The sequence below is a fragment of the Cololabis saira genome, chromosome 12 (assembly GCF_033807715.1).
Source record: "Cololabis saira isolate AMF1-May2022 chromosome 12, fColSai1.1, whole genome shotgun sequence".
Taxonomy (NCBI): domain Eukaryota; kingdom Metazoa; phylum Chordata; class Actinopteri; order Beloniformes; family Belonidae; genus Cololabis; species Cololabis saira.
This window is the reverse complement of record NC_084598.1, coordinates 10,709,720-10,736,684: the sequence shown is the minus strand read 5'-3', so window position 1 is coordinate 10,736,684 and position 26,965 is coordinate 10,709,720. Positions and strand designations below refer to the sequence as shown.

At 41.9% G+C, this 26,965-nt stretch overlaps 2 protein-coding genes across 7 annotated transcripts in view; one reads left to right on the top strand and one right to left on the bottom strand.

Annotated features, from left to right (window-relative positions):
- Positions 1-20,119, top strand: part of LOC133456830 (synaptotagmin-2-like) — an 83,287-nt gene extending 63,168 nt beyond the window's left edge. For 2 of the 3 annotated variants that reach the window (XM_061735452.1, XM_061735453.1), the window contains 8 exons: positions 134-349; positions 665-825; positions 10,668-10,805; positions 10,933-11,100; positions 11,752-11,919; positions 12,288-12,405; positions 12,689-12,822; positions 14,954-20,119. In XM_061735452.1, the coding sequence (XP_061591436.1) occupies positions 154-349; positions 665-825; positions 10,668-10,805; positions 10,933-11,100; positions 11,752-11,919; positions 12,288-12,405; positions 12,689-12,822; positions 14,954-15,169 (1,299 nt within the window). In that variant the 5' untranslated portion in view covers positions 134-153 and the 3' untranslated portion in view covers positions 15,170-20,119. The remainder of the gene's footprint in view (positions 1-133; positions 350-664; positions 826-10,667; positions 10,806-10,932; positions 11,101-11,751; positions 11,920-12,287; positions 12,406-12,688; positions 12,823-14,953) is intronic. The other variant, XM_061735454.1, reaches the window with a different exon arrangement.
- A 1,903-nt stretch (positions 20,120-22,022) lies between these two features.
- Positions 22,023-26,965, bottom strand: part of LOC133456834 (protein phosphatase 1 regulatory subunit 12B-like) — a 14,203-nt gene continuing 9,260 nt past the window's right edge. For 3 of the 4 annotated variants that reach the window (XM_061735461.1, XM_061735459.1, XM_061735460.1), the window contains one exon: positions 22,023-23,750. Coding sequence is in view for 2 of the 4 variants with exons in the window: in XM_061735459.1 (XP_061591443.1) it covers positions 23,664-23,750 (87 nt within the window). In the remaining 2 variants the exon portion in view is untranslated. Of the gene's footprint in view, positions 23,751-25,539; positions 25,801-26,965 lie in introns of those variants that run through there. The other variant, XM_061735458.1, reaches the window with a different exon arrangement.

Here is a 26,965-nt window from a genome sequence, read left to right as displayed (position 1 = left end):
TATTCAATTAATGAGTAACTGCCATTCCAGCTGGCCAGCCTTTACAGTGATCGTACACAAGTGGAGCTTTATGTTCATGTGCAAAAACATGCTTTAACGACCACAATGACTGTGTTTTCTTGCTGTTTTTCAGGGACGGTGCGTGCAGCCTAAATGGGTTGGAAGGCGCTAGGCGGGCAACAGACAGCACCCATGGTTGCAGCCAAGCCAACGGGGGCAGCTGAGTTGATCGCTACTCCGGCCCCAGTCGCTTTAGTCTCCACTGAAAACGGCACCGAAGCAGTCAACAAGAACGATGCCTTCGATGAGATCAAAAACAAGTTCCTGAATGAAATAGACAAGATCCCACGTGAGTGCCAGGGAAAAGCCAGACTGTCCCTATCACCCAACACTTATTGATGCGACCCTTAACAATGATTTTGGAATTAGATTTTCTCTTTTGCTGCAGGCATCGGGAGCCCCGTAATGTCTTTATTCATCATTGATCACAGGCTGCTCTTCCTAATGGCAGAGAAATCTAATTATCGTACAATCTAATTGCTAACCTATCACCTCTCACTAAATATATTCGGCCCAAGACATGACACGAAGCAAACTTAATGATTCGTTTATCAAAAATGAAAAGTATTTGCTTCTCACGCTGGTCTGTGTGTATTCTTTGCAGTGCCGTCTTGGGCTATTATTGCCATCGCTGTGGTCGCCGCTTTACTCATCCTTACATGCTGCTTCTGCATCATCAAGAAATGCTGTTGCAAGAAGAAGAAGAACAAGAAGGGCAAGAAGGGGAAAGGTGAAATGGGAATGAAGAACCTGAAAGGGGGAGAGGTATGTTCCACTGCAGGAGGCCGCGTCACGGCTGAGGACATTTACACCTCCACTGCATATGAAGCTACTCAAACTACAAATAACTCTGACTTGTTCATGAACCCCTTACATAACATCTGTGGAGCTTAATATTAAGCGTCGTAGTGGAATAAAGATAAATCTTTGCTTTTGTAAATTTGACTTGGATAGTTTTTTGCATTTTAGTGCAGTACAATTAACACATTAATTTCCTCTTTTCCTGTACGATGTGTTTGTAACCCAGTCAAGAGTATTTTTCACAGGTGTTTTTTTTCTTACTGTGCATTTTTTATCCACCATAATTATTGTTTATCTCATTCTTCTCTTTTCTCTTGGTTATTTAACGTATTTGTCATAAATGTTATTCTTGCTCTTTCACTTGTGCTTTGAGGTTTGGGTGAAAACGACAGGATTGTTATGTAACCGGCCCCTCTTTTACGACGGCTTTTCTTGCCCTCATAAAAGAGTCACTATCAAAAGTTAATGGTTCGTGCAAAAATGTTGCCTTAAGCATATAAAGTCATTTCTCATTTAGATGACTGATAATTTGACAAAAAAGAATAATAATACATAAAGAAAATTGAGTAATCATAAAAACCCTATGGCCGTACTCTCCAAGATAGTTTTGCTAAAAAGGAGCGTCTCTATCTGTCCTTTTCCTCACTCCCTACAGCGTAGCTTACTGCATTTGCTGTGATTACCTTTTCTTTGGTGTCTGCTGTGAGTTCAATTTCTTCCTTTGTCTCTGCTCTCCTCCTTCCTGCTTTGTGTCTTATGTGTGCTCCGTGTATCTTGACTGTGGTGGACTTCTCTGGATACGGTAGGTCTGATAGCACGCGGCACCCCTCTCTGGCCGCTCTGTGTAAGCGCAGACCACCGCAGGGTGGGAACAGTGGTCGGGGTGGGCTGGGCTGGGCTTTGAGGGGTTGGATTGCAGTCATGATGACAATGAGTGCTATGGCTTCCTTAGTTTTTGCAAGCTTAGGTGCTGCGGGTGCTTGAGGACTCTATGGGAGCAACTAAGCTGCTTCGCAACTCACTGAACTGATATGCCGCACCAATTGCTGATGTCTTGAATATCCAATGATTGCAACTTTTGAAAATAACTAAACAAAAACACCCAATAGAATAATGTTTAAATGTCTATGGTTTGAAATGAACATGAAACCCATCCTACGGTTGAGCCTTTGAATGATGAGTGCACTGAGCAACTCACTAGAGATCACTAACATGCATGTGCAAGGGCTAAGCTGGATATTTGTCAAATGGTAGCTGAAACTTTACCTAAATGAGAGCTTAGAGCATGTTTCCACTGTGACAGAGCTTGTTTGTGGACCACAACCCAAAACTGAGGCCTTACAAACTCTTCAACTCAAGAATACCTTGACTATAAAATTCATAAGCTGTTCCCCGGTTGTGCGAGCATGCTCCTAGTTCCACAACAGTCTTGACAAAGACCAGCATATGCCCTTGCAGTAGGTACCATTGAATGGCCACAACTTGACTTGAGAGTAACTTTCCTGGATGACCCATGCTGCTGACATACTAGGTGATAGTCATTGATGCCCTTTTCCTCCCTGAAGCACTTGGGTCTTACTGAAGAGACATGGTGGGCCAGAATGTTTGCCTAAATTCTCCTGATTCTCCCGAATGACCTCATTTCATTAAATCCAAAGCAATAGCCAAATATTTTAATTTGTTTTAACACATATTTGGTTTACTAAAACCTCAGTACTGGGCTTTAATTTCCCTCAGTGGACTGACCAAAAGGCATTCATTCAGACAAACCATGTCTTTATCTTTGAGTCCCCACTGGAAGTTTGAGATGAGCCGGAAATTCTCAGTAGAGCATGATCCCTCCATGGATGTTTACATTTCACTCAAAGCATAGGTATAGAAATTTTTGGAGCTAACAAAAATTTGTCACAGAGGCTTTCAGTAACATCAAAACACGACCTTTACCTCTCTTCCAAAATCATAAGGTAATCCATTTACATTTGCCATCATAAATAAACTTGGATCCTGCATTGTGTGACCTGGCATGCTTGAATGAAAAGCATTTACCTTAAAAAAGATAAAGACTGCCACATAAAAAGAGTGTGCGTGTGTGTGTGTGTGTGTGTGTGTGTGTGTGTGTGTGTGTGTGTGTGTGTGTGTGTGTGTGTGTGTGTGTGTGTGTGTGTTTGTGTGTGTGCGCGCGCACGTGTGTGTGTGTGGTTGTGTCAGTGTACGTATTATCTGTGTGTGTGTACCCTGTTCCTCTTCCAGCTCGTCAGTGAGTAGCTGAACCTTCCAGTCTTACGAAGACATTTTCAAGAAGACAGCCTTAGGAAAGTAGGCCATACCAAGATATTCTCCTGACTCCAAAATTAAATTTACTCCTATAAGGGCAAACTTTTCTCAGTTTATTAAGTTTAGACTGTTTTTCAAAAGCTGAAACACAGAGGAGTCACTGTGTATGAGGTAAAGAAAAGATGGACGATAACAAAGGACTTGATTTATAATTGTATTTATTGTGTTCATGTCCCCTCTCGGGCAGGTAAATTGTCAGTGGACTGCTGAAATTTGTTGTAGATAAGGATTAAGAGAGCTATGGACATTCAAAAGAGCAAGAAAATCTGGACTTGGTTTAGTTTAAAAAAATAATTCAAGTCTATTTATTCATTTAGGAAGTTATTCATTGCCTGCACTTTCAAGTGTTCTGACTTTTCACTCATTTTGCAATAGTTTAATTGATTTTGTCCCTTATCCCTTTTCATTCCTGTGTTCAAAACCTTATGAAATTTGTACCAGTTGGAAAAGTGCAAATCTTTTTATCTTTCTCAGTAACAATATAGTAATTAGTGTAGATGTGACTACAGCTTGCTTCAAGCTTGCATTTTAAAGCCAATTTTTAGTTTTCTCATCAACTTCATTTGTTGGCTGCATCTCTGTGGTCAAAGTGATCTAAGTACCAAACCCTGACGTGGACTGTATTCAAACCAAAGTTACGAATTTGAAGAGTCTGCTTCACAAAATTAAAATAAAAACATGTTTAATCCAACTTGGACTTTAAAACCAATCACTTGACCAAGACACACAACAGTTCCCCAAAAGAATGAAGGTTATTGAGATTCGTTCCCTTCAGATCTGTCCTCTGATCTATAACAGGCCCCTGAACAAAAAGCAAGACAGAGAGACATGAATAACCCAAACCAGTTTCTCCAGGCTTGAGAAAGTCATAACAAAGAAGGCTACAAAGCTATTTTTCAGGCTCCTGCCATGTGAAAAACAAAGCACATCCCATAAAGTTATGTATAATTTTCCAAGTGCAAAACTCATTTGGTTCTTAACAGGGCTTAAAATGAGGTAAATGCAACCTCAGCTCAGCACTAACATGTGGTAGCCTATATTAAACTGTGTCAACATTTGTTTCACAAAAACTAATCCAACTGGAGAAATAATGCTTCAGAAATGAAGGGCAGTGCTCCCCCATGAATTAGGAGTGTAGATAGCAGCTCAGTCTTATGACTCAAACACACTTAAAAAAGCAGATTGGTTACTTTGCTGGTCTGGAGCATTAAGATGTAAGTCAAGGAGGAAGGACATCAACAATGATCTTAGAGAAGCAAATACATCAGTGAAGGGACTAGGTTATTTTTTGCCCATACTGCTGGAGGGATTATTCACAAGTGGAAAACATTCAAGATAGCCGCAAGTCCAGCTATGATTAAGGTTTGCTCAGAGGTCAGGACACGTAATGGAGGTTAATAAGTTATTAGAAGCCTAAAAACTACATCTCCCACTTTAGTTATGCATGTTAATGTTAAATTAATGATAAAATAAAACTGAAAAAAGATTGAACAAGTATGGCTTGTTTGGAGGGGTTGGGCACAGAGAACCTCTTCTCTTTAATAAGAAGATAGTAGCCTCTTGGGTTTCCAATCTGAAACAAAGTTCCTTGGACAGAAGAGAAAATGCATAACGCCATGTTTGACAAAACACAAGCACAGGATATCAGCAAGAACGCCTCAAACAATGTGGTCAACTTGAGAACTGCAAAACATGACGTGAGCATAGGACGAGTTTACCAATGAATATGCCATCCATCCATCCATCCATCGTCCGCCGCTTATCCGTTCCCGGGTCGCGGGGGCAGCAGTCTCAGCAGGGATGCCCAGACTTCCTTCACCCCAGACACTTCCTCCAGCTCCTCCAAGGGGAGTCCGAGGCATTCCCAGGCCAGCCGAGAGACATAGTCTCTCCAGCGTGTCCTGGGTCTTTCCCGGGGTCTCCTCCCAGTGGGACATGCCTGGAACACCTCCCTAGGGAGGCGTCCAGGAGGCATCCGATACAGATGCCCAAGCCACCTCAACTGAGTCCTCTCAATGTGAAGGAGTCGACTCGACTCCGAGCTCCTCCTGGGTGACCGAACTCCTCACCCTATCTCTGAGGGACCGTCCAGCCACCCTGCGGAGGAAACTCATCTCGGCCGCTTGTATCCGCGATCTTGTCCTTTCGGTCACTACCCAAAGTTCATAACCATAGGTGAGGGTAGGTGCGTAGATTGACCGGTAAATCGAGAGCTTCGCCTTTCGACTCAGCTCCTTCTTCACCACGACGGTCCGGTACATCGACCGCATAACTGCGGACGCTGCACCGATCCGTCTGTCAATCTCCCGCTCCATCGTTCCCTCACTCGTGAACAAGACCCCGAGATACTTGAACTCCTCCACCTGAGGCAGGACTTCTCCACCCACCCGGAGAAGGCACGCCACCCTTTCCCGGTGGAGAACCATGGCCTCGGTCTTGGAGGTGCTGATTCTCATCCCTGCCGCGTCGCACTCGCCCCAGCACATGCTGAAGGTCCCGGTCCGATGAAGCCAACAGGACAACGTCATCCGCAAAAAGCAGGGACGAAATCCTGTGGTTCCCAAACCGGATCCCCTCCGGCCCCTGGCTGTGCCTAGAAATCCTGTCCATAAAAATTATGAACAGGACCGGTGACAAAGGGCAGCCCTGCCGGAGTCCAACATGCACCGGGAACAAGTCTGACTTACTGCCAGGAATGCGAACCAAACTCCTGCTCTGATCATACAGAGACCGGACAGCCCTTAATAGAGGGCCCCGGACTCCATACTCACCATACTCACCAATGAATATGGCTTTCAGAAAATCGCAGTCATACCTCTACTCTGCAGCTGCAAAAAACTCTGCTCCATCTCTTCCTTTGTCTTTTCCCAAGTATATGATCCCATCTCATCATGAAATGTCAATCTCTTCTTGATTTTCTGAAAGCCACAAAACTTCTCTTGAACTCTTCTTCGTCTCTTCAATTTTTGAGGTGAGACTGGCAAGGCCTAGGCCTCCAACCCCCTGTGCCCTCCCTCATATCATGTTTTGGGGTTCATGGGTTGCTCCTAAAATAAAGCACAGTGGTGCACAAGCCAGTGTTTGTTTTAGCTGGACCCAAGCCTGGATAAATGCAAAGGGTTGTGTCAGGAAGGGCATCCTATGCCATAACAAGCAGGCATATCACAAGACCCATGAACCCCATACCAGACCAGATATTCTGCATGTTCAGGCAATCAGGTGGAAAAGGTAGCAAGGCTAGAAGCCTAGGAGCAGGGTTCAAGCTTGTTTTTTTCATGTTGTGGATGGGAAGAGAAATGGAGTAGGAATTATCTTGAGGGAGGAGCTTGTTAGGAATATTCTAGAGGTGACAAGAGATAGTGTGATAAGTCTGAAATGAAAAATTGAGAATGTGATGTTCAGTATTGTTAGTGCCTCTGCTCCACCAGTGGGATGCAAGTTAGAAGAGAAGGAGAACTTCTGGAGTGAGGCAGATGAAGTAATGGAGAGCCTCCACAGGGACGAAAGAGTTGTAATTGGTGCAGACGTTAATGTTGGAGAAGGCAAGAGAGGTGAGGAGGAAGTTTTGGGCAGGTTTGGTATCCAGATGGTGGTAGACTTTGTAAAAAGGATGTAAATGGCTGTAGTGAATATTTTCTTCCACACGAGGCAGGAACATAGGGAGACTTGTAGGAGTGGTAGTATGAGTACACAGGTGGACTAGATCAGGTGGACATTGTGTAGATGACGTAACCTGCAAGAAGTTAGTGATTGTAAAATAATGCTAGGCGAGAATGTAGCCAGACAGCATAGGACGGTGGTGTGTAGGGTGACTGTGGTGGTGAGCAAGATGAAGATGACAAAGGCAGAGCAGAGGACGAAGTGGTGGAAGCTGTTGTGTGTTGAGATGGGCCCTGAGTGATTAGAAGGTGCTTCCAGGTGACTGGACAACTACAGCTAATGTGAGACAGGTAAGAGAGTATTTGGTGCGTCATCTGTGGGAAAATAGCCAAGGAGACTTGGTGGTGAAATGAGGAGCACAGGAGCAGGTACAGAGAAATAAGTTAGCCCAGTGGAACACTGAGGCGACTGATGAGAGTAGACAGAAGTACAGGGAGGTGCAGCGTAAGGTAAAGATAGACGTGGCAAAGTTAAAAACAAAGGGCATACAGTGATTTGTATGCAGGGTTGTACAGCAAGCAGGCAGAGAATGATGTATACAGGTTGGTGAAGCAGAGCGATAGAGATGGGAAAGATATGTAGATGACTAGGATGATCAAGGATAGATATGCAAATGTATTGACAGGTGCCAGAAGTGTGATGGGAAGATGGAAAGAGTACTTTGAAGAGTTGATGAATGAGGAAAATGAAAGAGAATGAGGAGTAGAAGAAGTGGCCTTTGTGGACCAGAAGGTAGCAAAAATTAGTAAGGCTGAAGTGATGAAGAGTGGAAAGGCAGTTGGTCCTGATGATATGCGTGTGGAGGTATGAAATGGTCTACAAGAGGGGGCAGTAGAGATTTTGACTTGGACATTCAACAAGATCTTAAGGAATGAGAGAGGATGCCAAAGGAATAGAGTAGAAACGATCTGTTGAGGATTTTTAAGGACAAGGGAGAGTTGTAGCAACTCCAGGGGAAATAAAGTTGATGAGTCATACAATGAAGTTATGGGAAAGAGTTATGGAATCTAAGCTAAGGGTAGAAGGAAGCATTTGTGAACAGCATGGTTTCATGCCAAGAAAGACAACTACAGAAGCAATATTTGTCTTGAGGATGTTGAAGGTGAAGGACAGAGAAAGTCAGGGGGAGTACATTGTGTCTTTATAGACTTTGAGAAAGCTAATGACAGGATGCCGAGAGAGGAGCTATGGTATTGTATGTCGAAGTCTGGAATAGCAAAAAAGTACAATATATGTTAGAGTTGTGAAGGACATATTTGGGAGCTGTAGGACAGTGGTGAGGTGTGCTGTAGGTGTGGCAGAGAAGTGCAAGGCAGAGATGGGACTGCATCAAGGATCTGCTCTGAGCCGCTTCTTGTTTGCTACAGTGATGGACAGGCTGACAGATGAAGCCAGACAGGAATCTCTGTGGACTATGATGTTTGCAGATGGCATTGTGATCTGTAGTGAGAGCAGGGAGCAGGTAGAGGAAAATCTAGCGGGATGGAGGTATGCAAAGGACCCAAGTGAGGCTACAGGGAGCAGAGATAAAGAAGGTGGAGGATGTTACGTATTTAGGGTCAACAGTCCAGAGAGGATGGAGAGTGTCAGGGGTGATGTGTGATAAAAGAGTATCCACAAGAATGAAAGGAACGGTGTACAAGGCAGTGGTGACACCAGCAATGTTGTGTGGTTTAGAGACAGTGGTTCTGATGAAATGACAGGATAGTTGGATGTTACAAAGGTTAAAATGTTGAGGTTCTCTTCCTGAGTGATGAAGATATATAGGATCAGGAATTCATACATCAGAGGGACATCACATTGCAGATTACTTGGAGGGAAAGTCAGAGAAGCCACACTGAGATGGTTTGGACACGTATAGAGGAGGCAGAGTGAATAAATCGGTAGGAGGATGATGATGAGGGTAGAACTGACAGGAGGGAAGTCTAGAGGAAGACCAAAGAGGAGATTTATGGATGTAGTGAAAGACAACATGAAGTTAGTTGTTGTGAGAGAAAAGGATGTAGGGGACGGGATTGGATTGAGATGGATGATTTGTTGTGGCAACCCCTGAAGGGAACAGCTGAAAGGAAAAGAAGAAACGATGATCTGGGCTTGTTTTCCAGCCACTGGGCCTGGGCACCTCACAGTCACGGAGGTAACTCCTCTGTATACCAGAGTCAAGATTTGAGACCATCCGTCTGACAGTTAAAGCTCGACTGACGTCGGGTCAAATGGCACTTTTGCACTAGGACTTACTGAGCCCGACTCGGCTCATCACGGCTCTACCCGCCTCTACCCGTTTGTTTTTCCACAGCCAGGGGAGAAGGGGGCAGGTTGGGGTGAAGCTGCTGTGACGTACTCGATTGCGCAACCGCTTTGTTCATGTCGGCGCTGATCAGAAATCAGCTGGAGCCGCGAGCGGCTGAGAGTAAAACAGCCCGTCTACATCCCTTTTTTAATTCTCTTCTCAGCCACCAGCTTTATGAACATCTGCACCTCAGAGTCGGATTACCAAACAGACGTTTTGCGGTTTATAATAAAATCGCCGCGAGCCGCGGGTCGCTCTCGCGCTGACTCCCGCTTCCTGATTCAAACGTCTGCCGGCCCCGCCCCCCGACCAATCAGAGGCGTGGAGGGTGATGACGTCAGAAATAGTCCCGGCTCAGCCCGCAAAGAACCTCGCCAGAATGGTTACAGAAATAGTATCGGCTTGGAGCGGCTCTACCCGTCTCAGCCCCTAGTGCAAACGTGCAAGACGGGGCCGCACCGAGCCGAGCCGGGCAAAGGCGGGACTAGTGCAAAAGCGCCAAAAGTGAAGACCTCCACCAAGTTGAGATGCTGTGGCCCCAGCTTAGAAAAGCTGTGTATAAATGAACGCAGACCCAAATGAAGTGAAGCAGTTTTGTAAAGAAGAGTGATATTCCCCCACAGTGATGGGACATGATTACAGAAAAGGACTATTTCAAGTTAGTGCTGACAAACGTGGTTTTAAAAGCTACAGATCGGGAGCTTAGTTTTTCACACATGGTTCCTATTAAATAATGACTCAGTGAAACAAGTCATTTGTTGTTGTTTGCTGATTAAGTTATGTTTTTTTTTCTATGTTCTGATATATGCTGAAGCTTAGAAGTGAAAGGTGAGGTACTTTTGCCTGCAAACATACTTACTCTTACTTTACCTAATTGTCTCTATCCTCATTTGTGACACTGGCTCATTTCTGTTGACACAGCTTTCCTCTGAATAGGATATGCCATCACAGAGTTTAGGACTCTTTCAACAACACAGTATGACTCATCTGGGATGAGTCAAACTTTGGATTTGTTTATGTTCTTCTCCTTCAGAGCCCTGTTCGTTACTGGCCGCTACTTAAGTGAGTCATGCCACTTTAATGCTTCGTAATCAGTGTTTTTAGAGGGCAAAAAGAACTTCCAAAGACTATTTTACTGCATTTTTTCTGTTTTTCTGTCACCTCTTAGATATTTAATAGCATTCTTAAAACAGCAAAGTCACATTGACCTTACAGTTCTACAGAATTTGACAAGAGAGGAGAAATTCCCTGCCTCCAATCTGATATTTGGGTTTAAATACCTCTCAAACTCATGAGAAACCGAAAACCGCAAAAAGTGTCACCCAAGAATCAGTGAAATCAAGTCAGGTTGCAACTGTGGTCATCGATGAAAAGATTGCAGTAGTTGCACTGGGTAAGTGTAAGGTAGGTGCTGTGACAAACCCGACGGGTGATACCCGGGGTTTGGTGTTCAGCACAGCAGCCGCTTCATAATCGTCCTCTCACACCTTTCCTTGCCGCCTGTCCCCCTTTATCATTCCAGAAACTACAGGATGATGATGATGAAGAAGAGGACGTGGAACCAGGACTTACTGGAGATGAGAAAGAGGAAGAAGTGAAAGAGAAGGAAAAGCTTGGGAAGCTGCAATACTCCATCGATTATGATTTCCAGGAAAACAAGGCAAGTACTGAGTCTTTTTGGCATTTCCAGGGGCCTGGTATTTATTTTATGATTGCTGCTATTAAAAAGGCTTTTGGCTGAACTTGAGTTTTGCTGCATTTTAATCCCATGACTCTGCACTCCTCAGCTGACTGTGGGAATCCTGCAAGCAGCCGATCTCCTCTCCATGGACAGTGGTGGCACCTCAGACCCCTACGTCAAAGTCTTTGTACTTCCTGACAAGAAGAAAAAGTTTGACACAAAGGTTCACAAGAAAACACTCAATCCCGTGTTCAATGAGACTTTCATTTTCAAGGTAAGCTTAAACCAGGAGGTCGTCACCTACTACTCATTACTTATTAAAATAAGGTGTACAACATGCTATTTGATAGGGAAATGGGTTCTGTTTAAGATGCACCACCCCTCCCCTTTCTCCTCTGTCTTGTGGTGCTTAGCAGGTGCTTAAACTCTGTCTTCTTCTCATTCAGACTGCTGTCCGACAGTGATAAAAAGTGGCTGATATGTTGAAGGTCTCTGACAAGGGGAGTGTGGTGGAGAATCATATTAAAGGAGCGGGCCACCTCTGCTGCACCTTGTGTGCTGACACAGCTCTATAAAAAAAAACAATTCAACAGCTTTACTGGTCTGCCAAAGTCAGACAGCTCTGCTGAAGCAGCATGTTGTAAAGACAGGGAATTGAATGCTGAGCTGCAGGCCAATGTCAAACCCAGAGCTGCTCTGATGGGGCTGATTTCACACTTTATATGTTATAAACTGTTATAAATGTGTCATTTGTGTTACAATTTAGCATTTATTAAATCTTTTTATCCAAAGTAATTTAAAACTGACGTGCAACAGTCAACAGCAGAATAGATGGAGGTGGAGATGTTGAAAGCAGAAAGGAGCACTGCTGCTTTTATAGCTTTTCTGAATTATCAAAATGACTGGTGTGACTGCTGTCTTCCAGATCCCATTCGCAGAGATGGGAGGGAAGTCTCTTGTAATGTCCGTCTACGACTTTGATCGTTTCTCGAAACACGATGTCATTGGAGAGATAAAGATACCCATGAACACCCTGGACCTGGCGAAGCCAATCGAAGAGTGGAAAGACCTGGACAGTGCAGATCAAGAGGAGGTGAGGTCTCCCCCTGCTGCTGCACTGCTGCTGTCGCCTTCTGTTTAAACATTTGCAGAATATAAACGTTACAATAAACATGCACAGAAACCTATTCATACAAAAGCATGTTTTACAGATTAATATATACAATTATTTCCCCAACAGTTTCAGATGTGTTTAAAAAAAAATACTAATTGGATGTTACAAGTAATTCTTGCAGACAAAGAAAAACAAAACAAAAAACAGCACGGCAGTGCGAATCATTGATATTGTGTATTTTTATTAAAATGTAATTTAAAAGGTGCAGTCTGTCTATTTCTGTGTAGCACAAAAGGTTCTGCGTCTGAGCTCTCTTAACTTTCCATCCTGTTTACTCCTCCTCACAGCCGGAGAAGCTGGGTGACATTTGCATCTCCCTGCGTTATGTCCCCACCGCTGGCAAACTCACCATCTGCATCCTGGAGGCTAAGAACCTGAAGAAAATGGACGTGGGTGGCCTGTCAGGTAGGTTGCTTTCTATATTCAGAAGTGAGGAAAGGATACAACGTTTCATTGTTTTGCACATGGGGCAGTTTCACTGCTCAGTCCAGGGTAATAAGCGTCCTGCAGCGTGACAGCCTTCCCTGTGACCCTGCTGTGCTCACGTGCAGAAGCTGCAGTGCTCACCCTGCAGCATCTCCTCACTCTTCCTTCTTCAGCACTAGCCCCATCTGTTGGGAGATTTCAGAAATGCAACCCAGATATTTTTATTTCCTGCTCACGAGTTTGCCCTATCTCTCTCTTTCAGATCCGTACGTGAAGATCAACCTTCTGCAGAATGGAAAGAGGCTGAAGAAGAAGAAGACCACTGTGAAGAAGAACACTTTGAATCCTTACTACAATGAATCCTTCAGCTTTGAGATTCCTCTTGAGCAAATGCAGGTATGAACATTGAGTAGTATTAAAAAGGAAAAAGAAAATATAAAGAGGTGGAAAGAGTGCCAAATTATTTTACATACAGTACACAGAAATATGTTTTTGTGCAGGTTTCTGTTAACACTGGTCATTAGTTCTGGTTGCAGTTATATAACACATAAATAAAAAGGCATAGCACCATCTAGAGTGCAGTAAATCCTCTCAGAGGTGTTGTTGCTAAACCTTGTTTGGTTCGTTTTTGCATGAATGTTGACTGTTGGTTAAAATCTACTGACTGGCCGCTCACTTTGAGCATGTTATTGTTTCAAAGCCTTGGTTTCCAGGTGAAAGATGGTTTCTGCTGGAAACAACAGTCCCTGCGCTGCAGTATGTTGATGGTTATCCCACTTATCCCCTGATAGATTGAAAGAGATACTTTGCAGAGTGGATGTGGAAGAACTTTAAGGGTCAACAGACCTAAAAAAAAGCTCCATATAAAATGCACTTCAAATGCAACATGGACAAAATTGGAAATTGCATGTTTTGATGAAGGTTTAAATCCATAGCTGCACGTTTCTTTTGTATAAAAATTGTTCAGAGCTGCAAATAATATGTTTAAAAGTGTGCTTTCTGACCTATTTCACCAAAATCGATTCCTTGTAATTTTACTTTGCAGGTGCCCTTTCACAGCACGCTGTGCCTTTCACTGGGAGATAATTGTGGTTCATTGATCGATTCCACTAACCTGTTGTTACCTTTCAAACCTTAAAAACCATTAATATTATATTTGTTAAAAACCTTGAGAAACACGAGGGCAGACGTAGAAGTCTTAACCTCAAATGATTTTCATTTCATATTTTTAGTTTCCTCATAGAATCAGAGATAAAAGGTTAATAGAAGCCAGATTTAGTTTTTTTCCCCTCACAGAAGGGACATTGGTTTCAATCAGACCTGCTCTTGTCTCCATCGATGTGAAAACGGGTCTATCTTTGAGAGACAAACTCTTATTTGGTTGCTAGTTTAGGATGGGCAATGTTAGTGAACTTGTTTTGGATATTGTTTGGACAGGACAGCATGTGTTTTTTCTGATTTTGCTATTGTCACTATATGGTAGCATTTGAAAAAATACTTGTCCATTACATTTATTAGCTTTTTTAAGAGAACATAGATCAAAAGATTAACACAGGTCCCATCTACTTGGTATGACTATGATATGACTCCAACAGCCAATTAGCTGGCCCCATCACACCTTGGTGATGTATGTTATAAGTTATGGGTAGGTTTAGGTACAGTAGGTTATGCATAAGTTAAGAGCATGATCAAGCACTCTGGCATAGCTTGTAGTATGGCAAGGTCGTGGAAAATTTTGTGTATGCCCAAAATTTCTTGACTTATGTCAGCGTCCGGTATACGCAAGCCACAACTTATGCAATTGTTGACATTTCACACACGTCACCTCAAGGCTCTGTGGTGAGCAGATGTCCATCGGAGTGGTGGAGGATCCAGCGAGGCTGAGACGAGAATTCGTACTAGTTGTCCTCCAACATCAGCATCACCTCGTCAGAACGAGCTTGAGGCCGGATTGTGGCAGGATTTATGAAAAAAATCCATATACATTTTAAGTTTTCTAGTAATAATGTCAGATGAAGCGTTCCAAACCCAAAAGAATGAGCCCTCTAGTGTATCTCTCCTTTGCCTTGAACAGGCTGTGTGCTGCAAAATGTGCTGCAATTCGGTCCCGAATTTCCCGCGCTGTCCTGCGGATGTGACGTCACATGACGCTGCATGCACGTTCTCCCCGTTCTCCCGTGCCGGCTTAACTGTTGGCTGCAGTACCCCCAACGGCCGTCGTGGTGAAGGGTGGCGCTAGAGAGTCTCATTTCTTAAAAGGAGCCTCAAGCTCCTTTAACAGGCTGGGCTTGATGTGTGTGAGCGTGCATGAGCGTGAAAGCCGAAATGAGAAAGGGACGGTGTGGTTCCATAGAGTATAAAAAAACTGGACGAAGCATTGGGTCACGTAACCCACTGGTTTATGGAGAGTGGTTCTGAAGCCCTTTTTTCTTCGTTTTCTTCGTAACGTCGCACAACATGGGAGTCATTGGAGATTGACGCGCTTTTGCAGCCAGTTGTCCAATGTTTTTCTCTTGTATTTTCCTAGAAAATCCATGCTGTGATCACGGTGTTGGATTACGACAAGATTGGCAAGAACGACGCCATTGGGAAGATCTGGGTGGGAACCAAGTCCACGGGGCTCGGGCTGAAACACTGGTCCGACATGCTGGCGAACCCCCGCCGCCCCATCGCCCAGTGGCATCCGCTGCAGCCCGAGGAGGAGGTGGACGCCGCCCTCGCGGCCATGAATGCCAAGAAGTAAACTCCCACCACCCCACACCTACCCACCCCATGCATTTCCTGTCATTCCCCCAAATCCTACATATCGGTGTATATTCCCGAAGAACACCCCATCTGCTCCCTAGAGCACCTTCCTCTCCCACTGCCACCTTTCGAAAGATCCATAGAAACCATTTGACATGATGGGAAATGTAGTGAAAAAAGTATTATGTTCTGTTAAAACATGTCACTGAGAGAAGAAGACAAGTTAATGAATGGACAGATACTCAATTAATTTCCTTCAGATCTATTTTTGTATTGGGGTTGTTGTTCCATTAATAAGAAAGCAACGTAGACGACCAAGAACAGTAGGAGTGCTACATGGGAATCTGATGATAGACGGGGTAAAACATCCTTTCACCCATATTGTACTTCTCACCTTTTCCCTTTAGCGACACAGTTTGCTTAGACTAGTGCTTATTAAATAAAATGCTTTATACTGCCATATAATAGAGGAATAACACAAGCAGGTCCATTCCATAGGTGTTTTATGCACCATGCCCCACACCTGCCAGTTATCATACTCGATGATTCTGTTAGTTTAAAGTACATTCCTTAAGTGGGGTAGCCAAGTAGGGATAGCCACATATCCAGTTACCCACAAACACACTGCCTTTATGATTCGTTAACCTTCCACCCATCGTCTCAGGAACTCTGAGAGGAAGCTCAAACTTCATGCCTTTTTTTCCGAAACGGGTTGTTTTTATTCAGATACGCCACTGGATGATAAAGCAATGTTGCATTCCTAGTGTTGGCTTTTGGATGACCCGAGGCTCGCGGCCCGTTGTTAGTGTATCCATGAGACGGTGTGACTGGGAGAGGGAGGGGATGGTGCATTTTCAGTGAAAAAAAAGGGGTGTTTATGTATTTAATTGAGCAAAAAAAAAAAAGAAAAAGAAAAAAAAAAGCTGCATCCGTCATCTGAACAACAGAAAGTGTGGAAATATCAGAGTGTGTACAACAGAGGCTGATTCCAACCACCACTGACATAATATTTATAAGGTGTCGATAACTGCCTGCCGTCTAACGCCTCCCCTCCCAACGCCTCTGAATCTCTGTCTCACCTGTTCAGTGCTACTGCCATTAGTCATGGACTTGACATAAGGGTTTTTACTTCAAAGGAATCCCTATAACCGTCTTACAGTCATAAAGGAGACAAGCCTTCCAAGAAACAAAATAAGCAATTTTCAACTACCAGGGACGCCTTCCAGTTAATGGTGTTGTTCTCTTCGTTTCTCTTCGTTCTTTGTTTTTCTTTTTTTTTCTTTTATATATTTAGCTTAAACATTTGAATTCCTTAAGCACTTTAAATAGATATGTTTTGTTCAAGCATGCTCAAAAATTTAGCTTTAATAATTTATGTTGAGAATAACTGCTGGGTTTTTTTTAAGAGCAAGGGAGTGCAAAGGCTTCTTTTTGTTGTTTTTAATCTTTGCTTCTTCTTTTTGTTCATTTTTTTGGCTTATGGATATGTGTTTTAATGGTTTGGGTATTACATTTCTCACTTGGTTGCAGAGATCTGGTCTGGAAGAAGGCACTGATCCGTGTGTATGTTATACACAGCTTACCAAACTGTTGAACATAATTGCACTACTGTGGTAATTTGACACTGTTGTTTGATCCGTGTGGTTTTATTTGTGATAAAATGTTGTGAAACTGAAATTTTTCTGTGGGACATGCGGACGAGTCTCCTCTTAGAAATTGACGGTGGATTCTTCACAGAATGCATCTGCTCGAGTATAAAGAGCCAAAGACTTTTAGTCTTTAGACATTTTAGTAAAGCTGAATAATGATTTACTGATGAGCACAGATGAAGTATAACTGCAGCAGTGCGGGCACGTCTATAAATTTCCATCACGTGAATAAATGCTTTTAATTTTCTGCTGTCGAAAACTCTTCTGGAGTGTTCGGCCGTTTTGGTGTCCAGCTGCGGGAACCGCAAACCTCAACTCTGCTGACCTCTTTGGCCACATTTCTCTCAGATCAAGAAATCGAGTACATTTGAGGCCAATTAAAGTACATTTTACACAATTTTCAGCTTTTGCTACGAGTGCTGCTACGAGTCAGTGGAGATTTTAATTTATTTTTTATTTTTTTGTTGAACCAAAAACGTACGAGCTTATCTTTGGCTCTCTATATTTGTAAATTAGCATTCTGTTGAAGAGAAACTTTTAAGGACGGACACTTTGGCTTGCCAACAAAATCCAAACTGACCAAAGTTCATCAGCCCTTGACAAATTGATGACGACTCACTTGTTATTTAAAGGTCAGGTGTGCGTTGTGTTTTGACCCCAGTGTGCTTCCTTGCTGGTTTTGCTACTCATAAAAAAACTGAAATGCTTAAGAGAGCAACTACCAGTTGACTGTGTACAATATGAAGCAAATGCATAGAACCTCTTAGGCATTAGCACCATTTTTTGTGTTTTTCTATTCAAGAATTTGAAAAATGTGTATTTTTCTGTTGAAAAAATCTTTTTCAGTAATTATTGGAAAACGTTTTTGTTTGTCACCTTACATCAGTTTTCCTTTCCTGTTCTGTTGGTAAAGCAACACTAAAGAAAAGGCAACATGGAAGCAATCAGCAACCCTTCGGTGTGTAGTTTTGCTTATATACATAGTTCATATACGTTGATTCTGCATGTTTATACAAAATACTGTACATAAGAGCATGTTTTAGAGACAAAGCAAAAATATCTCGTGTACGTAAATGGTTGTAATTTGCCATTTTAATAACACAACAAAGGGGAAAAAAATGCACTGTATATTTTCTAAATAGAACAAAGTGTGTATTTATTTTCCATGAGGGTCATTGGAGAGAATGTCGTACAAATGTTAGGTTACTATTAGTAATAAGAAACTTTCCACGCCTGAAATCCTAAAGCAAGTGTGTCGTCCAGTACCGTGTGTGAGTTCATGTAGGATGAAAATGTAGCCGCATGCTTGCTATCTAAATTCCCTGTGCTCAAATTCTTTTATTCGATAATATTTATTTGCCAATTATTTTGATTGCGGGTCAATTTTTGTCTTGTTTTTTTTTTTCCTTACTGTTTTGTTTCTTATACAAAAAAAAGGAAGCATATTTTAAGTTTTTAATGTTTAGTATGGGGGATGTCCAAGTCTGTACAACAACTATTTTATAATGGCAGATTTTACTCCGACGTAGGTCATTAGAATAAAAGATTGGAGAATTCTTTAATTCGTAGGTGGATTTGAGGCGTTATTTGTGCCAGCACTGAACAAGTATAAAGTCTGATGATTCATATCTTTATATAAACTGCTGCTCCAGGGGCCAGAAGATGAATAATCCCCTTTCTATCGACACAAATGACTTGGAATCCCTTAATTTCTCTTCCTTTACTCAGAAGGTTACTTTTCTCCTTTATTCGACTGACTTGAAAAACTTCATGGCTGTGTCTCTTTTACTGTATTTATTATACAATATGTGTACGTGTAAGCAAAATAAATTAATAAGATACCACTGAAAGCCATAAAACTCAAGCACTAACTCTTTAGAGCTCAGATGAGTAGCTAGAGTTTATTTATGAAGAAAAAAAAAATCAGAAGTCTTCATTTTCTGTGGCCAATGTTTCACTTACATTCCTTTCAGAGGTCTTTGTTCATCAAGAGGGCAAACTCTATTCTACTGTAAATGTGAGCTTTGAGAACGGCTGTGAGTTTAGTAGAGTGAGTGTGTCTTTTTCTACTTTCAGAGCTGTTGATGTCCTTGTTTCATTGAGGTAGCTGATTTTACAGTATTGTGATTAGTAATGTATATTCCTTGTTTTGATAGTATAACCAATAATAGATATCACAATAGGTTCTCAGTAATAATGCTAAAATGATATATATATATGAGAGTATGTTCTATTCTTGGGCTGAGTGCAATTTATGAACCAAACTGGGTCACTCCTCTAGTTTCTCTTCTTCCAGTTTTGCAGAAGAATGTACTCGTACAATCAGAAACACACTACAGGTGGTTTGAGGCTCATTGTGATTTTTGTCATTTTTTTTAAAGCAGATTTCTCAAGCAACAAATGCTACATCAAAAATGAGAGAAACTTAGCACAGTGCAACCCAAGGTTTTAGCCTGACTCCCTCCCATTGAACTATGCATATAATTATGATTATCACGGCATTGTGGCACAAACATTTGGAAACAGAAATATGTTGTTCACAATGCACGTGAAACAAATTTAAAGAACCCTCTTCTCATTTTGGTAAATTTGCTTTCTTGCCAAGAGTTGTACATGATGACTCAGCAAAAAAATGAAAAAAATGTCCCTTTGTTTCTTGCATCTTGTCACATCGTGATGCTTTATGAGAACTTGCAGGGCCTGAATGCAGAACATTTATGGAAGAGTAAAGTAATCATGAGGCATCATCTGTGGCTTAGTGGACTAACATTTAGAGGCCTTATTTTCAGTATTTGCAAGTGGATGTGAAGTATAAGAGACAGGCCTGAGAGTTAATACGAGGAGATTTTGCATGTCCAGGCGATAAATCACCTGTGACTCATAATAGCCTCAAGAATGCGCAGATTAAAAAAATTAAAAGCATGACTTGTTACATCGAAAAAATCCCCCAGAGCAGTTGTCATGAAGGAAAAACCTTTACTACTATCATAACCGAACATGAGGAAACATGAAAGGTGGAATGTGATAGTAAATGTTCTGATATGTGTATTTCGCATTTCTAAAAATAACTTGCATTTAAAATAAAATATATAACAATGACCTTTTGCCTGTTAATAGGCTCCAGCAGACTCTCTTTACCCTGAATGGGAATGAAATAGTTAAAGATTTTGGATGGAAGAATCAGTATATACATCGGAATTTATTCATAAAGCATTTTTCATACAACCAAATTACTGACTGACAAAAATAGTGCTTTCCAAGATTAAATCAGAAACAACAGAAGTAGTAATAAAAAACAAGAGTTAATAACAAATAAGAACCCCTTCTTGCTCCTGTCACCAAACGCAGTTCATATACACTCCTCACCCAAACCTAAATCCACATCGCTCATTTGTATAAATGCTCCAATAAATGGAGCAAAAATGGAGGGAACATCATCCTTTGTTAAAGAGGAAACACCAGAGATTGATAAAACACAAAAGTAAGAAATTGAATAACTGAATACACTTTTTAAAGTGTCCAGTCAGATATTTTACCTTCAGTTAATGAACAGATTTCAGAAAAAAAAAGAATGGTGTTGGATCTTCGTTTGAACTCTTGGCAAGAATGCAAAAGAGCCCATTTTCCATGGAGGGGAACTACAAGTAAACTGCTACAGCTGTTCTGGTAACAGTCTTCAATGTTTTGCATGACTCTCCACAGTTTCTAAAGCAATATTCTGTTGAACTAATGATACTGACTGACCAAATAATGCACTGCCCGAGTCTAAATATGAGATATCAGTGCGTTTCAAAAATACTGCCACCGCCTGCTTACAGTTGCCTGCATTTGTCGCCAATGTTTGAATCTGCAAAGCCAAGATAACAGTGTATGCAGAGCGGAGACGGAGTGCAACAGATGATAAGGCGAATGAGATTACAGGTAAACTCATAGCACATTTGAGGGCTTTGTTTCGTTTCCTTTTACTGCTCGGGCCACCGCAGTCACATGACCACCGCATAAGTTGTATGGGGGACTGACACTGGGAGCTGTGCGTGCATATGCAGTTGGTATAAGCCAATGAAATAGGCCCTTTAGTGGACATGGTGCAAAAACACATCACTAGATTATAAAAGATGTAGTTCAGGTGTGTATGCACGAGACACATGCATACCGATTGTTAAATGTATATTCCTGTGTGTACGACTGATACTCAAAACAACAATCTTAGTTATGCTTTAATCATGATAAATCATTTGTTCTGTTGGTGGCTGTGTAGATGTATAATACCTTATGCACAAAAAGCACCAGAGGCTGTGCTGCCTCAGCTCTGCAGAGACAGTTTGAGAGCACAGATGAAGTTTGTTGTTGATTTTGAACAAACGCTGAGATTCAAAAAGGAGAAACCATGCAAGGTTGAGTAGATCATTGTCCACCCTGTCAAAATTTGTGGAGGAGCCACTCAGTGGATAAAGTCTCCACCCTTTATGAAACATGCTGTATTGTCTCTATAACTTTGTATTCTTGTACTTATGTGTAATCACTTCTTCTGTTTAAAAAAAAAAAAAGATTATTATTGTGATGTATACCTCTAAAAAAGAATGTGGGACTGTGTTGGAGCTGATGCCAGAGAATCGTTACTGCCATACTTTCTGCATTTGCTTTCCGTTTGCGTCTTTGTCTTGTTCATATGTGACCAACAATCAGTATCATGATGCTGAACGGGAAGCGGGCTCGCTGATGTCTCCAATGAACCTGCTTTTGCTGAGTGTTAAGAATGCAGGCCTTCATGTTTACAACTTGGACATACTGTATACTGCCAAACATGCAGGACCGTACCAGACTCCCCCGCTTCAGTGGCTAGTCCTCCTTCCCTCATCCCTGATGCAGCAGCATTCTCAAGGCTCCTTTCATTTTCTCCTGCTTCGCCACAGTTTTTCTTCATACTCTTTCGAAGCATCAGAGGGCAGTCAGGTTGTGTCCCCTAGCTGTGTTTCTTCGTGTCTAGTGTCGTGGTGCGCGTGTTCATGTCAGTAATTGTGCCTACTGTGGATCGCATGCTTTAGCCTTTGACTGGACACAAACGTTGCTCACAAACTCCTCTTGACCCTTATGTGGACATGCGTTGGGGATCCTTATAAAGTTATCAAGGAACCAAATAACTTATTACAAATTTATCATATGTGTTACCAGTTCTGTAAAAACAAATAGGAAATAAAGGCCTTTTAATAACCATGACTTGTTTGTGTTTAATATGCAGCGTGTTCACAGAAAAAAACCATTTCTTTTACACTTCTTCAAGCAGTGAATACATTTGAAGCTATCATTTAACACATTCAGATTGTTTATTGTAACACCCTGCAGGGTGGAAAAATAGTAGACACTGTGGTAGTTTCATGCTCTGCACTCCCCACCAGAACCATGAGGTGCATCTCACGGTCAAGGATTTTTTTTTTTCCTTCCTTTCTTTAAGGTCACGTAGCTTATTGTGCTCACAGAAAAAGTCTCCAGACTTACAGTCCACACTAAAGGGAATCTTTCTTTTGCAGACACCGTACCTGAACTGCAGTAAATGCCTCCTTTTAAAGTTTTCTCCTATTATTTTTACTAGTCTGGCACAACTCAAAGAAAGAATGACCAGATTTGCCTTCTGTGAATCCGGATCAATCTGCTGACCAGTCGAGCAGAACGGCTCTTAAAGCAACGGGAGCTAAAACAGAGAGACGTTCAGGCGCCAGGAGAGGACACCTGCTGCTTTCAAACGTTTAATACTACCGTAATGGACCCCGACATTTACATTATGATCACGTAAATTAAAATGTCATGGATTCTTTATATCACTTTGGAAACTCGACCAATACTGAAAAGTATTTCAGTGCAGGAGTACTATCAAACAATTTTCCGCAACGTGAACTAACCTGTGCAATAAAGTTTATTCTGAGGGGCTGTTATATTGAAATAGATTTCAGCTGTGTTAATGTAAACGTGACTAATCACCGCATTAAAAAAAAGAACAAAACTTTGGATGACGTCTTAAGGCGTTGGTACTAAAGTGTTTTACAGGATGAGCAGTAAAACAAAGATCTTTATCAGGGCCAAAAAAAAAAGATGAAATCCAATAATGTATAAATAAATAAATATAAATGTATAATGAACATAAAATCTGACTTTTTTTTTTTATTTATTTACAAGCGTCTTCTAAGTTTATCAACTCGGGTGTTTTAAAGATGAAATATTCCGAAAAAATAAAGCGTCCATTCTGACTGTGAGCGTGGGACTGATGTCCAGTCTCTGCTCCAGGTCTGAGTTTCAAAATGAAACGACTTTTATTACCTATTGAAATTGAAGGTCGCAGAGGCCTTTTATGTAGAAAATATTTCCATCATCTTTTTTCCTCATCCTCAGTTCTTTTTTTTTTTTTTTTTTCCAAATCCCTCAATTCACCAGAGCTTGTGTCAATACATAACCTCTGTCTTTCTGGAAGTAAACATACCACTGAAAACGTTAAATGCAGTGCTCAAGTGTTATTGTGATGTATTGGTATATTTTTACTGTACATTCATGCAAAACCCTACATTTGTGTGAACTGGACCTCATAATTTCACTCAAACATTACATCTGGTCCCCAAGTTGCAAATGTGACTAAATAATCTGAAAAGAAAAAGTCACGGACAGACTTCGACAGTAGCTCCATCATTTTAGGCATTCATTTGGACTCAAACCTACAGGTACCCACACTTCTCTTTGGATCCACAAAGGTTCCAACAGAAATAATCTAATTCTGACCCATCAGCCACTCGTAAAGAAAGTTTAACAAATAGTTATAACTTTCACAGACAGAGAACATGAGATTCAGACATCTTTTCATTTAGACAGCTTGCTGATGACTCGAATGAGCGCTCCGTTCTCGTCCTTAAGCCTCTGGTTGTCTGACTTGAGCTCTGTTAGGACCTGGAAAAGTTAAGAAAAAAAAAAATTAGAAGATTCCATCCCTTAAACACTCTTAGGAATGTAAATTCAGTGGTTTCTGGACATGCTTTACGGCATTTGATCATGCAGTGAAGAGTCAGTTTGACATGTTGATCCCCAGTGTGAAAAGTGACAGAGAATGAAGTCAAACAACACAAAACAAAACTGAGGGGAGGTCAATCTTCCATTGTAGGCCATGTTTCTCCCGAGGACTAATGACTAAAAATAGCCACCGACATAGTGTTTTCTCTATGCTGGAGACAAACAGTAACCGTCTACTCATCCTGAGACAAATTACCACAACCACTGTTTGAGTAAAGCCACCTGCCATCAGCCAGTTCAGTATGTAAACCAAATACTAGTGCACGGTCCCAGCACTGTGGCAGTGCACTGTTTCAGAAAAGGCTTTGCAGTTTGGGAGTATTTGAGCTGAAAAAAAAAAAAAATGTATACCATACATCTGTACTCTAGATGTGTTGCAGAGATTTTCAGCTGCTTAGACTAGCAGATTAACTGCAAACAAGAAAACGCTGAGCTTTCTCTGCTCAAGAGTCACAATTAATAATTTGCATTGATTTCGCGGGGGGACTGGATGGCCGTCGCCACACAGAACATCAAAACACAATAGTTTCAATAATAGTTCATCGTACACAGCGACACTCAGCCAGTGGTACACCTGCACCGAGCAGGCCGTTTCAAGTATTTGGAGCTACTGTTCAAATATCTTCATTTATTGATTAACTTCAGTCATTTACATAAAAAGAAAAAAAAAGAAAAAGAAAACTTCAAATTGTCTGTTAGAACAACTAACAGCACTGCAAGCTATATCATGTTTAAAACAAGAACGATTATGCTCTGATAGGTCTTATTTCTTAGCTCAGAGGTTGTTTATTAACAGTGCCAAGTAGCTAAAGGGATGTCAGCTAACCGTTTGACAGCACAACCTTCAATGCAGCTGTCAGTCAAAAAAACAAACAAACAAAGCTGCTTATCCATAAATCTGTAACAGAACACAAAATCTAAATCTGCAAAATCTTGCAGTTCTGTAAAACTGGATATTTTAACATGCGCGTAAACAGACATTGGCTCACTTTTAGAGCCAGCCCCCTGTGGTCACTTGAGGAACTGCACCGTTTGGCACTTCTGCATTTGGTACATTTTTCTAAACCGGAGCTTGGTTGTTCACTGAAGACACTGAAAATCATGTTTTGTATACTTGTGCCTGTTTAATAAAGATTCAAACTAATTAATAAATAAAAGCCACAAAGCTTTGTTGCAGAGCTCAGAATTCCCCCAACTGGGCTTATCGTTTTAATCATCATTTTAGCTGCATGTCAGACAGTTGAACCTGCTAGAGCCAGGTGAGTTGTGTTTCCTTGCTTCCATGTATCCTTGTGTTTGGGTCTTTAAACATGAAACTCAACCTGCAAACGGCCATACCTTCAACAATGCCTAATATTACTCTTACGGTCCGTGACTCATAGAGACAAAATCAGCTTTATATCTGGAGTTGTGCCTTAACTAGTGACACAGTACACACTCATTTCAAGGACTTATCTCACCCATTTTATTTCCTTTGTCAGTGAAATCAATACCTGTGTTGAATGCTTGCATGTTCTATGGTGTAGAGCTCAAAGTCTTCACGCAGATGTCAATGAAAACAACAGTGGCCATGTTACAGGAAGCAGCGTGCGGCAGAAACGAGGGAATAAAGCATGCAGAGAAGGATGCATTCAGTGTGGGGGCGAAAAGAAAGCTGGGACCTGCCTGAGCGGAAGACAGGAGGAGAAGGGGGAGAGGCTTCGAAGGCACCAGAGTGAAAGAGAAGTGTAGAGGTTGTGTGGCTGACAAAGGGGGGAAGCAAAGAGGAAACGAGGGCAGATGATCTCTCAGAGGATCAGAGGTCCTCCGTCTCTGGCATGGAGACCGTCTCAGAGAGGCGGGCAAGGACGCGCAGCATGGCTCTATTCTCAGCCAGGAGACGCTCGTTCATCCTCCGCAAGGACTGGACCTGAGCCAGAGCAGGGAAAGCCTACATACAGGGGGAGAGAGAGAGACACACAGGAGGGGTAGACATAGAAAACAGGCAGGGAGGCAGGCCATGTGCAAAGAGAGAGACTTATACAGCGACTGTGTCCATATCCACTCATACAGGCATGCACCCACACAGACAGAGGAAATGAGACAACCCCAGCTGCTGGATACATCTGAAAAACTTATATAAAACAAATAATTACACAACGGGGGATATTCTGAAAAGAAACAGAGAAGCTGCAACAAGCAAGAGGTTTGTGCTCTGTAAATATATAAGGTGGCGAGGCGTTACTGTGCACTACTGAGATGTTCTGCAGAATAGTACAACACTATTTCCGATTTCACACACGAGCCTAGCGAGTAAAAGTCACTTTGAAGGAAATGATTCATTCCCCCATTTTTTGGCCTGATTTTTTTAGGTAAACCTCAGTGCGGTCCGACCAAAATATCTGCGGTTTGACAGTATCCCTGAGGGTAAACCTCCTAAAACACACACACACACACACACACACTCGACTGCAGAGCTGTCCTTTTAAGGAAACTGCATTGACCTCCATTCACCGTGAACCACCAAACCCTGACTTTAATCCAAACAAGTGCATGCCGAATGCTGTTTATCTAACCTCAACTTCACTGCTTTCACTTAACTGGACCCCATTAGGATCAGGCATGCATGGAGACCAGTGGTCTAAGTGATGCCAGTTGACCTGCCTGATGGTCCCAGAACAAGTTACCAGATATACACACGGGATCAAGTGTAGCACTTTGAGCTCTCCACACACAGGTTTGTGTTAAACGTGGGCCGAGATGTGTTAAAAGACCTACAACTGCTTTTTATGGCATCAAACACATTCATAAAAGTAATTCGAAGCAGCCTGCTTATAAGGCATAACAGTTCATGCATATAATATTCTCTTATTATTTCTGGATAGATGCCCTTGGCAACTGTGAAGAAAAAGGACAGAGAGCAGTTAGAGAGCATACTTACCAGCATTGCTTATTAAACTCATTAAATAGTGAGCCCGTTGATACAAATCGGTTCTGACTCAACTCTCGGGTTCTGCATGTGTTTCAACACACAACAGCTATTCATTCAGTTTCAGTAGATGTCAAGAACAATTAAGCTTTTCTGTAAGAAATGTAAGATCCTGCAAAGCAATGCT